This window comes from Lithobates pipiens, unplaced genomic scaffold (genome assembly GCF_037356315.1).
Source record: "Lithobates pipiens isolate NorthernLeopardFrog02 unplaced genomic scaffold, aLitPip1_a1.2 Scaffold_27, whole genome shotgun sequence".
Lineage (NCBI taxonomy): Eukaryota > Metazoa > Chordata > Amphibia > Anura > Ranidae > Lithobates > Lithobates pipiens.
Window position 1 is genome coordinate 23008544 of NW_027507788.1, and position 12302 is coordinate 23020845.

The 12302-nt window shown below is 43.7% G+C and overlaps 1 protein-coding gene across 1 annotated transcript in view; it reads right to left on the bottom strand.

Moving 5' to 3' along the window:
- MEGF8 (multiple EGF like domains 8) overlaps positions 1 to 12302 on the bottom strand; it is a 136747-nt gene that overhangs the window by 78284 nt on the left and 46161 nt on the right. Inside the window, exons 13-20 of the mRNA XM_077456617.1 lie at positions 11726 to 11873; positions 11472 to 11635; positions 7418 to 7612; positions 5162 to 5362; positions 3000 to 3227; positions 2801 to 2919; positions 214 to 345; positions 3 to 116 (exon numbers count right to left, since the gene is read on the bottom strand). Of these exons, the coding sequence (XP_077312743.1) occupies positions 3 to 116; positions 214 to 345; positions 2801 to 2919; positions 3000 to 3227; positions 5162 to 5362; positions 7418 to 7612; positions 11472 to 11635; positions 11726 to 11873 (1301 nt within the window). The remainder of the gene's footprint in view (positions 1 to 2; positions 117 to 213; positions 346 to 2800; positions 2920 to 2999; positions 3228 to 5161; positions 5363 to 7417; positions 7613 to 11471; positions 11636 to 11725; positions 11874 to 12302) is intronic.

Consider the following 12302-nt stretch of genomic DNA (forward strand, 5'->3'; position numbering starts at 1 on the left):
ACCTCCCCAAGGTCGGGTTGTCAGTATTCCCGCACCAGCCGCACTCAAAGTTTTGCAAACACTCCCGGCAGGTGTTAAACCTGGAGCAATCCATACACTGGGGCACAGAGTGGACACTGCAGAGGAGAGAGACATTGGCAGGGGGTTTTAGGAGAAATTTGGAGAAAGGCATTGTAAAGAGTCTAACGACACTATATAGTGATTGGTACATACCTGTCGTACCAGTCCCTGCAGTCACCATAAGGATACTTTGCCAGATAAGCAGCAAAGTAAAAGCAGCTTTCAGTAGACTGGCACCATGCACAGTGACTGGAGTTAGAAAGACATTCAGAGCATGTCCTACGCCTGAAAGAAACAGACAACTATTAAAGTCAAACCAAACATTGATAAAAACTTGGGACAGAAAAACACCAAAAGATTAAAGTGAAGCCCTCCTTTAGCCACCCACCCTTGAGGCATATATGCTGTAAATCCAACAGCAACTAGAGGACATAAATAACTTTTGCCAGACACAGAAGACTTGGACATGAGAAAGAGGGATGAATTAAAGCAGAACTTCACCCAAAAGGGGGCGGATACTAGTTTTGACAGATACCAGCTCCCACTTTTGCTCGGATCACCTAGGTGATTAAAGTGGAAGTTCTTCTCCCTCCTCCCTCCCTGCAGTCTTCTGGGACATGCCAGGTCCCAGAAAACTGCAGGACCATCCACAAAGCACAGCGCGACTCGTGCATGCGCAGCTGTGAAGCCGCGAGCAGTACAGCCGTCTCCTTGCAGTTAAGGTGCCAGCACCAGGAACCCAAAGGCTAGTGAAAAACCGGCCTGGGTGAGGACGACGCTGGATCATTAGACAGGTAAATATCCTGTTATTAAAAGTCAGCAGCTACAGGATTTGTAGTTGCTGACATTTACAATTTTTTTTTCTCACAAAGTGAAGAAGCACTTTAAAGTAAACCTATGCTTTGCCCCTGCTAGGCAGGGCAATATGTTTGCTTGTATACCCCTTTCCCCAGCAGCACATACTTACCTTACTTTTACTCCCCACCGCTCTGTGCAGCTCCTGAGAGTTGAGACAATGTCCAGCAGTTTCATGGAGGAAAGGCAACTTACTCCATTCATGGAGTGCTTGGTCAAGTATTATTCTCATTGGTTGGCAAGAGAATTCTGGGTCACTGGGCTGCATTTCTTTGCTCTCAGCAGCTGAACAGAGTTATGGGGGGGACAAAGCCATTGTGGATATGTGGGCTAGGAAGGAACTTGGCATCAAAGCAAACCTATTTCTTTGCCCTTAAGGGATGAAGCACAGGTTTGCTATATGTCAGAGGTTCTGATTAAGCAGATGAAAACCAATGAAAGTAAGGATTTCTTTCTTTTTTTTTTTAAGTGTAAGTAAGTCTCTTCCTATGCGAAAGCAAATAACAAGGTGCCATTTCTTCATTAATGCAAACAAAGGTTTCAGTGCTACTACTACCCATATAATCCCCCATCAGCAGAGCTCATAGGTGCTTGATCCGCAGTAGTCCATCTGAGAGTAATGATTCATAAAGATGATTCGCACAACCGTTTCAGCTCTAAAATCGTGCTTTTATTCAGGAAACCACCGTGTACTGTACAGTAGTCAGTTGATGCATTTTAGCCTACACAGCATTATGATTAAAGCCAGGTAGGCTGAAACGCGTCAACCGACTGCATTTGCGTACTGTACACTGTGGTTTCCTGGATAAAAGCATGATTTTAAAGCCGAAACGGTTGTACGGATCATCTTTATGGGCCATTTTTTTCATACATATAAATCATATGGACATTCAACATCTATTATCCACAGTTCATCCTCCATTAAGCATGGATATTATATAAATGCCCTGCATAGAGTAGGGTTCCATTTGGACATTCCCTGACTAATGCTAAGTTGCATTATGACCGCTGGACCATGAAAATGTGGCATCTTACAGGACTAACGTTTTAAAAGGAAGAGGTTTCAGAAATACCAATGTGTACTGGGAACACAGGATTCATAAAAAAAACAAGTAATACTAAAGCACACAATCAGATGAGCTCACAGTTTCAGTGTTAAATGGAGAGGGTGGGGGTCCATCCTGGAAACACAAGAGGGTTCTATGTAGATGACATAGAGATCAAGAGATCCTACAGAAGACCCCTAAAGAAGAAAGAGTTTCCTTCAAAACGCGTTACCACCCCCCCACCCTATGCTTCCTGTTCAGCGTGGTACCAGCTTGACAGTGACAGTAAGCACTGCTCCCAGCACTTCCAACACCTAACACCCTGACTGGCTCTCATTAGATACCAGCTAGGCAGACACTGTCCCCTGTGTACACTTAAACTATCATCCAGAGGGGATCACCTGCATGCTGGTCTTTGATCGCTTACTGCCCCTACTTAAAGTGTAACTAAACCCACAACAGTAAAATCAGTCTGTATATGCAGTAAAGCATGCTTTTAATATGCACTGTGGAACCTAAGGGGTTAATCCTGTGCATTGTGTAAAAAGGCTGTTTGACCCTGTCTTCTCTGATCCTCCCCTTCTTTTACGGTCCCCAATCCATCTGCTGACAGAACAGAGCCCTAGGAGGCACTCTGCACATGCTCAGTTTGGTGTGTATTGCTAGAGAGTTTTTTTTTTTTTTTTTTGAAGGATGCATGTGATCAGCACACGGCCAATCAGCACTGTCCAAACAGACAGTCAGGGGTCATGCAGCCTCATAGGACAGTCAGAGTAGAACAGCGGCAGGATAACACAATTGGTAATATGGGAAGTCATTACTTTGCAAAAAAAACTCACCGATTGCAGGCACGGGGACACTCCTGGGGAGCTCTTATAGAACCGCTCACTCTTCCTCTGCGGCTGCACAGAGAGTCTCCTTTCTTGCTGCTGTGTATTTGCCATTCACAGTACTGGTCCTGGGAGCACAACAACAATATAATTACCTTTCTATTACAGCCAAGACACTCCACCTGCTTATGTATATCTCAGCACTTACACTGCTGCAGGCCTCACAGTCACGATACTCCTCGCACAACTGACAGTGACTCGGGGAAAGAATCAGGGGCGTGTCTTGACAGAATTTTGCCCAATCCACACCTAGTCTGTGGTGACACGTGCGGGTCTTGGAGCACCAACCGCAGCTCTGATCTGCCAGGCAGGCCAAGCAGGAAAGGTAGGTACAGTCTTCAGAGCGATGAGGTTCCAGGAACAGGAAAGAGATCTCCTATACAGCAAGCAAAAAGAAGTAAATAGTGATTCAATATAAAAAAAACCTTGTTGAAATTGAGGTTTTGACTTCCTGATCAGAGGTGTGGCCCCTGCTTTTATTACGCAATTCCCCCTTAAATCACTGGTGTATTTTTAAAATCAGAATGTTAAATACAGTTTAATATAATAAAAGAGAAGTATGAGTTTCCTTTTATTTTGCTTACACCTATTCCCTGTGAGCTACTAATACATAAAAATCGTTCCAATCCTCCATCCTTTCTGTTAAAATCAAGGTAAATACTGGTGGGAGGAGCTACAGCCTTCTCATGCTGACAGTCTTGTTGGGATCCACCCCCATTCCTTCTCCTGACTCTGGTGTTGTCTGATCGCTCTAGAGACATCACACAGCACAGCTCCTCTCCCCTTCCTGCCCTCACAGCACACAGCTCAGATCAAATTCTACAGACACACTCTATCTGCACACTGTGTATCTGGATGATATGCTGCACAGCTGTTTTTAATATAGGAACTTCACAGTTCAGAACTGCAGCATAGCATGCAGCTACACAGTGTGTAGCTAGAGGATGCCTGTAATAGAATCCATCTGAACTGTGTGCCGTGTGAGGAGGAGGAGCTGTGCTGCCTGTGCATTAAGGGGTTGTGAGAAGGAGCTCAATGGGCACAGCATCCATGGAGGATGGAGGCAAAGCCCTCCCCAACACCTCCTCCTAGATCCAGCCATGTCTATGCCATGTATGTATTTTTCCACTTTTTTTGCAGAGAAACAGCACAGTACCTGAACTTGTGTACTACTCAGGTGTGTGCATGCTCATTAAGCACCACCACAGGAGGGACAAAAAGAGGGGGGGGGGGATTGTTAGAGTTGTAACCGCCCCCCTCTAAACTTTCAAACAGCAAACGGATCGTTACTGGGACCTACATGACAGATAAGGGGTTTATTTACTAAAGGCAAAACCACTTTTGTGGAAGTGCAGTCACTGTAGATCTGAGGGGGACATGCAAGGATGATAAAAAAAAACTGCATATTTGCTTGTACATGATTGGATGATAACATCAGCAGAGCTTCCCCTCATTTCAGATCTAAAGCGACTGCAATTCCAAGTGCAATTGTGGCGCAAAGTGGAGTTGCCTTTAGTAAATCAACCCCCAAGTATCCCTGCTGGAAAAACAAAAGCAGGGAGGAATGAAATAACAGCCGATTCATGATTGTGGTAATATTTGGTAATTATTTAGCCTATCCCATACTTAAAATAAAGCAGGAGAACACAACAGAGTTAACCTGATACTCTCTATTGCTGCATGATGGATGTAGTATTAATAGATGTACATGATGGGTGAAGGTAGGATCATTCTTAGATCTGACCATGTATATCTATCAGCTGGTTCATACTGATGCGGTGCAGGAAACGCAGCGATTCCTGTGCCTCTCCCACACCGCATACCAATCGCACTGTGCTTATGCGATCTGTTGCAGGTGTCAATTAAAAGTTATCAAAAGCGCAGCAGCACGTTTTCCTGTAATGGATTGCATGGGTGTAAACATCCATGCGATCCAGTTCCAGTGCGAACGAAGAAAAGCAGCCCACACTTAAAAGGCTAAGTTCACCTTTGGGACATGTTACCGTGTTACACATGTATTTGATTGCAGGCTCCTCTGGGGAAAAAATAATAAATGTAGCCAACATTTGGCCCGTGTGTATGGTGGATGCTTCGACAGAAGCCTTCTGTCAGACGAGTGTTCTGGTGGGGGGCTGTCCCCCTGTCAGAACACAACAGCTCAGCAGGAGAGATCACTGTACTAACATTGTATTGTTAGTACAGCGGCTCTGACCTGAGCTGTAAGGTTTTTTTCATTCAACCAAAAACTGATAGTGTGTACTAGGCTTTAGCTACTTCGTTTCTTATGAAGGGAAAAGGACATCAGCTTACACTTCCACCATGGACACCTGTACGGTCCCATGTCAAGCTCAGTTCACTTGTGTGTCCATTTCCTGTATTATTGAGATAACCTTCAATCTGCACTGCATAGCGGCTTCCACGTTCTGCATTAGGAAACAGCCGCTCTCCACTGTTTCTCTGCAGAGCCCGCCTCTCCTTATCCTGGTGTACTGACCAGCGGCCCACTTCCTCCTGAGGAAAGAAGGTGAAACATGGCAACGATTTCAAAGTTATGGCAGAGTCATAAAAGGAGTAAAAAAAATTCAATAATGACATTATCTCAAAACAGATGTTTCAGTTACAAGAGAAGTCTCGCGGTCAAAGTCATCTATTGGCTTTGTATATCTCTTGGTGACTTTTTTTCAAAGCAAGGAGACCTCCATGCTATCACTTCAGACTCTGTACCTCCCACCTAACTCTGCTGTCTCACTCCTCCTACTGTATTCTCAATGTCAGATACAACTGGGAAAGCAAGACCTAATTGTAAAAGCTCTCACCACCAATGCCTGATAGAGACTCTGGTGATATACCTCTTCCATCCCCTTAAAGTGTTTCTACACCCATAACAATAAAATCAGTCTGTATATGCAGTAAAGCATGCTTGTTATACTCAATGTGGAACCTAAGGTGTTAATCCTTTGCATTGTGCAAAAAGGCTGTTTGATCCTGTCTTCTCTGATCCTCCCCTTCTTCCACTGTCTCCAATATACAAGATCTCCTGATATTTACAGAGCTAGGGGACAAGCTGCACATGCTAAGTTTGGTGTGTATTGCTAGAGAGTTTTTTTTTTTTTTCTTGGGAGAGTGCATGTGATCAGCACAGGGCCAATCAGCACTGTTTAGACAGAGGGTCAGGGGTCCTGCATTCTCGTAGGACAATCGTAGGAGAATGAAAACTCCACGATTCTCTTTAACTACACACTGATAGAAGTCAAAAGACTGCTATATACTGCTGACGAGAAAAGGTATTTAGCATTTTATATTTACTAAAATGATTGCATTTCCATGTTCTGTGTACTGTGGGAGACCAGATATAGTGAATGCAGGCTCCTGGGTTTAGTAACACTTTAAAATAAAAGTTTTGGATGGACTAATTCATTATTTACTGTGCAAATGAACAACATTTACCATTAAGAAGAAACAATGCAGAAAAAGATGCAGAGGACAACACATAAAATCCTGAAAGAAATTACTAAATAGTGTAGGTAGCAATATGCCAAGTTCACTAACTCATAGGAACCAATAGAATTGTTATTTTACTGACTTCCGTAAAGAGAAATCAAAGAGTAGAGATTAATGATTTATACTCTGAATGTCTAAGGTTAGATGTGTACCCCAAGGGTCAGTATTGGTGCCATTACTGTGTCTGCAGATTGCACACGGCTAAGTAGTGGAAAGAAGTCTCTACAAGACTTACAATCTAAACAGGATAGTTTAATGTTGATAAATGTAAAGTAATGCACTTTATGGATAAAAACAGGCATGTTTTATGCAATCTATGAGTAAATGCAATCTGGTTGAGTCAATGATGGAGAAGGATCTGAGTGAGCTGGTTGATCATAGATAAATATACAGTTCACAAAAAAGATTGCAAAACAGAGTTACTATGGGGCTTCCGTTGTCGGCTGCCTCTCCTGCACCCACCTCAGCATAGAAGCCGATGCTGACAGCTCATTGTGGGACCGAACCGGAGCGGCTGCAGAATAGGTAAGTATAGTGATTTTTTTTTTTAAAGGGTTAGATAGATTAGGCTTAGAATGTGGCAGAGAGTAGGTTTAGTGCTAGATTTTGAATAAACCTCCAATTCCATGGGATCTAGTTCTAGCCAAATAAGTAGATTGCTACAAAAATAAGGCTGGATGTGTTTCTAAATGCACAACATATGACTAACTATTAAAAATAATAAGAGAGATAACACTGTAGACCAGCTGTTGCAAAACTACAAGTCCCATCATGCCTCTGCCTCTGGGTGTCATGCTTGTGGCTGTCAGAGTCTTGCTATGCCTCATGTGACTTGTAGTTCTGCAACAGTTGGAGGTGCACTAATTGCTTATCCCTGCTGTAGACTGTTAATCCAGAGAGTATCTGATATCCTTTGAAGGATCAAGAAGTAGTTTTATTCCCTTTGATTAAACTTGATGGACATATGTCTTTTTTTCAACCTGAGAAATTTGATTGGCTGCTAAGGGTTAGTGCACTATTGCACCTCACGGATATTTATATTGGTTTATTGCGACTAGCACTTACCAGTATCTGTGTGCTGCCAGGGTACCGCCCGAGGCGGGCCACAACATAGAAGCGCTGAATGCGAGCCCAGATGGAGACGCGCTCAGGGGGGGAGCCTGTGCTCAGCATGGGGTATATGAATCCTTTATACACCAGAGAAACATCCATCTCTGTGCTGGGACTTAATGTAATGGTTGTACTGCGCACAATTGACACCTGCAAAATGTAAGACAGGCTTTTACCTGAATGAAACTTGACTTATAGCAGGAAGCATTAGCTAAACGACACATTCCACGTGGCAACTCAACGTGGCCAAGGAGAAGCCATTGGATGGCCACTGACAATGTGACTTCTACACATGCACACAGGACTTGCATCATCTGCAGCACCTTGATCTATTCTCGGCATGTTAAGAATGAGTCGGGATGTACACTCCACAGTGCGCAGGGAAAACAAAAACTCCAAGGAGTACAAGGCAAAGTTCTTTTTTTTTATTTTTTTATGAAAACAATTTTGTATGTCTCTTCTGCCAAAAAACTCTAGCTCCTTTCTATTTTTTACAGCAGGAAGTTAGTTCAGTTTATAGTTTTGCTTACATCCATGCTGCTTCTCTTCTCCATACATAAAAAAAAAAAAATGCTATGACAAAAGCATCTCAAAAGCACTCACTTTTTTTTAATTTGACTTGCTTCTGAATATGATGCCTCCATTCATGCATTCTAAAAGTGTAAACAGAAATTTAGATCCTTAAAGAGGAAGTAAAACGCACCCTGTAAGGCAAAGGCATAATGAGCTAGTGTGCATAGCATACTAGCTCATTATGAATAACTTACCCGAGAACGAAGCCCCTCCTCCGTCTTCCTCTTCGCCGCTGCCATGTATCCCGGAGCGACTTCCGGGTCTCGCGGCTCCGGCGCTGTGATTCGCCGGAGCCGCAATGACGTCACTCCCACGCATGCGCACGGGAGCCGACACTCGCGGCATATTGCCACGATCTGCGGCCTGCCCAGTGCGCCTGCGTGCCGCTGTCTACGGGTAAATATCTCCTAAACCGTATAGGTTTAGGAGATATTTCTTGCACCTACAGGTAAGCCTTAAAGCGGGAGTCCGCCGGGAGTCCGCGTTTTTTTTTTTTTTTTAAAGCCAGCAGCTACAAATACTGCAGCTGCTGACTTTTAAAATAGTGACACTTACCTGTCCAGCGCGCCCGCGATGTCGGCACCCGAAGCCGATCTCTCGATCGTCTCTCGGGTGCTGCCGCCGCCATCTTGGGTATGGGAATCAGGAAGTGGAGCCTTTCGGCTTCATTTCCCCGGTTCCCTACTGCGCATGCGCGAGTCGCGCTGCGCAATAAGGATGGACCCGCTGCCTCTGGGATCTGTGTGTTTCCCAGCAGGCAGCGGGGGACCTTCGGAAAGGGGCGTAATGTACGCCCCTTTCCGCAGAGAGCTATCCCGGAAGTGGGTGCAGATACCTGTGCTGTACAGGTACCTGCACCCCCCTCCCCCCTGAAAGGTGCCAATTGTGGCGCCGGAGGGGGGGAGGGTTCCAATGAGCGGAAGGTCCACTTTAGGGTGGACCTCCGCTTTAATCTAGGCTTACCTGTAGGTCAAAGTTGGTTGTAAGGGTTTACAACCACTTTAAAGTGGATGTAAACCCACCACTCACCCAGTATAAACTAACAGCACAGCATTAATGTATATATATATATATATATATATATATATATATATATATATATATATATACACACACACACACACACACACACACACACACACACGCAGGCCTCCTGCAAGCATCCCTACCTAGCAAATGTCACTCCCTTCAGCAGTAGGAGCCCCGCAAAACTCTGGAAACGGTGGGTGGGTCTCTTTGCCGGAGCTCAGTGGGCGGAGTTGTGATGTCACAAGACTCCAAACGCACTTCTACTCTCTTCTCTTCCTGAGTTTTGAGTAACATCCAGTCAAAACTCAGGAAAGGCACCACATGACTTTCATATGCGGGCTCAACTTATTTTTCTTTTTCTTATTCTTTTTCTCAACTCCACACCATTGGATGGCGGAAGCGATGTGAAGAGTCACTTCCGCCCAATGGTCTTAAAGGTAATTTTTTTTTTTTTTTTACTGCATTTTTGTGTAAATGTACATTTAGGAGGTCCTGTCATGCTTTTTTTCTATTACATGTCTACATTCCTTGTAATAAGAATAAAAGTGACCACATTTTTTTTTTTTAAAAGGACAGTGTCAAAATAAAAAATAAAAAGTAAAATAAATAAGAAAAAGAAAAATAAGTTGCGCCTGCATACGAAAACAGTGTTCAAACCATACATGCGAGAGGTATTTCCGCGTTCGGTAGAGTGAGAGCAATAATTCTATCCCTAGACCTCCTCTGCAACTCTAAACATTCAACCCAAAAAATTGTGCCTGTAAGACCGGTATGACAAAGTATTGCAAGTATTGCCATTTTATTCTCTAGGGTGTCTGAAAATATTTTTTATATTTTATATATATATATATATATATATATATATATATATATATATATATATATATATATATATATAAAATATAAAAAATATATATATAAATGTTTGGGTGTTCTAAGTAATTTTCTAACTAATTTTCTAGCAAATCCATGTCACTGGATTTGATTCACAGCAGCAGGAGCCAATGGCTGCACTGCTATCAATCTATCCAAACAAGAGCAGGCACCCCATGGAGAGAGGGAGAACGCGTCTCTGCCAATGGAAATACAAGGCCCAGGTAAGTAAAAAAGGAGGGCTGGGGGGCCAGTCACTGCCAGGTGTTTTTTCACCTTAAAGCGGGAGTCCACCGGGACTCCGCGTTTTTTTTTTTTTTTTTTAAAAGCCAGCAGCTACAAATACTGCAGCTGCTGACTTTTAAAATAGTGACACTTACCTGTCCAGCACGCCCGCGATGTCGGCACCCGAAGCCGATCGCTAGGTCGTCTGTTGGGTCCTGCCGCCGCCATCTTGGGTATGGGAATCAGGAAATGGAGCCTTTCGGCTTCATTTCCCGGTTCCCTACTGCGCATGCGCGAGCCGCGCGGCGCAATCCGGACGGTCCCCGCTGCCTCTGGGAACTGTGTGTTTCCCAGCAGGCAGCGGGGCACTTGCGCAAGGGGCGGGCAGTTGCGAAAAGGGGCGTAATCTACGCCCCTTTCCGCAGACAGCTATCCCGGAAGTGGGTGCAGTTACCTGGATAATCCCCCTTGAAAGGTGCCAATTGTGGCGCCGGAGGGGGGGGATTCCGATGAGCGGAGGTCCATTTTAGGGTGGACCTCCGCTTTAATGCATAGGATGCATTAAGGTAAAAAAACACAAGGGGTTTACAACCCCTTTAATGCATAGATAAGCCAATTTTTAGTGAAATATAAAAGATGATGTTACACCAACTAAATAGATACCAATCATTCCACGCTTTGGAATTGTGCACATTCATGGAATGGCACAAAACTAAGGTACGTAAAACTCTCCATAGGCAACGCTTTAAATTTGTTTACAGGTTACCAGTTTAGAGTTACAGAGGAGGTCTAGTGCTAGAATTATTGCTCTTGCTCTACTGTTCAAAGCAATACCTAACATGCGTGGTCTGAACGTTGTTTACACCTGCGGGCAAGACCTATGTATGCATTTTATTCTGCGTGCAAGCACGAGGGGACAGGGGTGCTTTAAAAAAATGTTTACATTATTTTTATTTCTTTTATGATCATTTTTTATTTTTACACTCTCTTACATTGTTTTTCTTTATTACTTTTATTACTATTAGAAGAAATGTAAACATCCCTTGTAATATGCATAAGGCATGACAGGTCAATAAGACCCCAGATATCTCCTCTACCCTGGAAAGCATGAGAGCAAAAAAAGAAAAAAAAACATCGGTCTCTGCTTTAAATCTGCCAATGTTGGAAGTGACGTCACTTACGCCCTCCCAGGAGCATAGAGATGGCCATGGACCAATCCGCAATTCAACGATTTAAATGCAGATTATACATTTTTTGCATGCACCACAAATCACCACACATCATAGAACTACGAGATCATTGGTGTTACCCGGTCAGGCTGAGACTCGTTGCGTGGCTGCTGATAGGTGATTAGGTGAAGTCCAGGCAAGAAGTTGTTGACTCGGCAATCATCCAGAGAAGTGATGAAGGTGTTATGGGTGCCCCACCAACCATACGTGCCTGAAATCTGACCTACGCGACAGTTTGAACGTTCTGATGAAAAAAAAATAAAATAAAATAAAAGTTACGTACAATTAAAAACAGACAGCAACACAGAAAATCCCACACAAGAAAAGACAGTACCTGAAACTGGCATACAGGTTTCATTCTGCACACACCAGCCAAAGGAGCGTGGGACATGGGAGAAGGTGGTCAGGTTGGAGCTAAACGCCAGACATGATTGGCAATCAGAGAGGAGTCTCGCCAGACCTAGGCAGCTCTTGTCTGGGCACTGCCAAAAAAACAGACACAGATTAGGGCAAAGATAAATATAGTAAGGTTCATACAACCACTACACTTGCATCAAGATGTAATCCAAGATCCAATCTAGGATTCCTTTATCCCACACTGGCCTCCACTGATTGAGACAACTGAAAGGTTTAATTGATCATTGCTCACTTGACTAAGTTTTGATTAAAGCAGACAAATGGCAGCATCAAATAAAAAAATAAACTCAATACTCTACATTATTTAAACTTGCACTTAGGCCTCATTCACACCATGGTACAAAGACAGCTTTTCTGCATGCGTTCTGCAAGGGCACAACAAAAACCAAAACAATGGTTTTCTATGTGCCCTGTTCACACCACACAGTGTGGATTTTTTCTGCACAGGAATCTGCAATGTGTATGCAGTTTTCTGCAGGGGAAAAGAACTGACA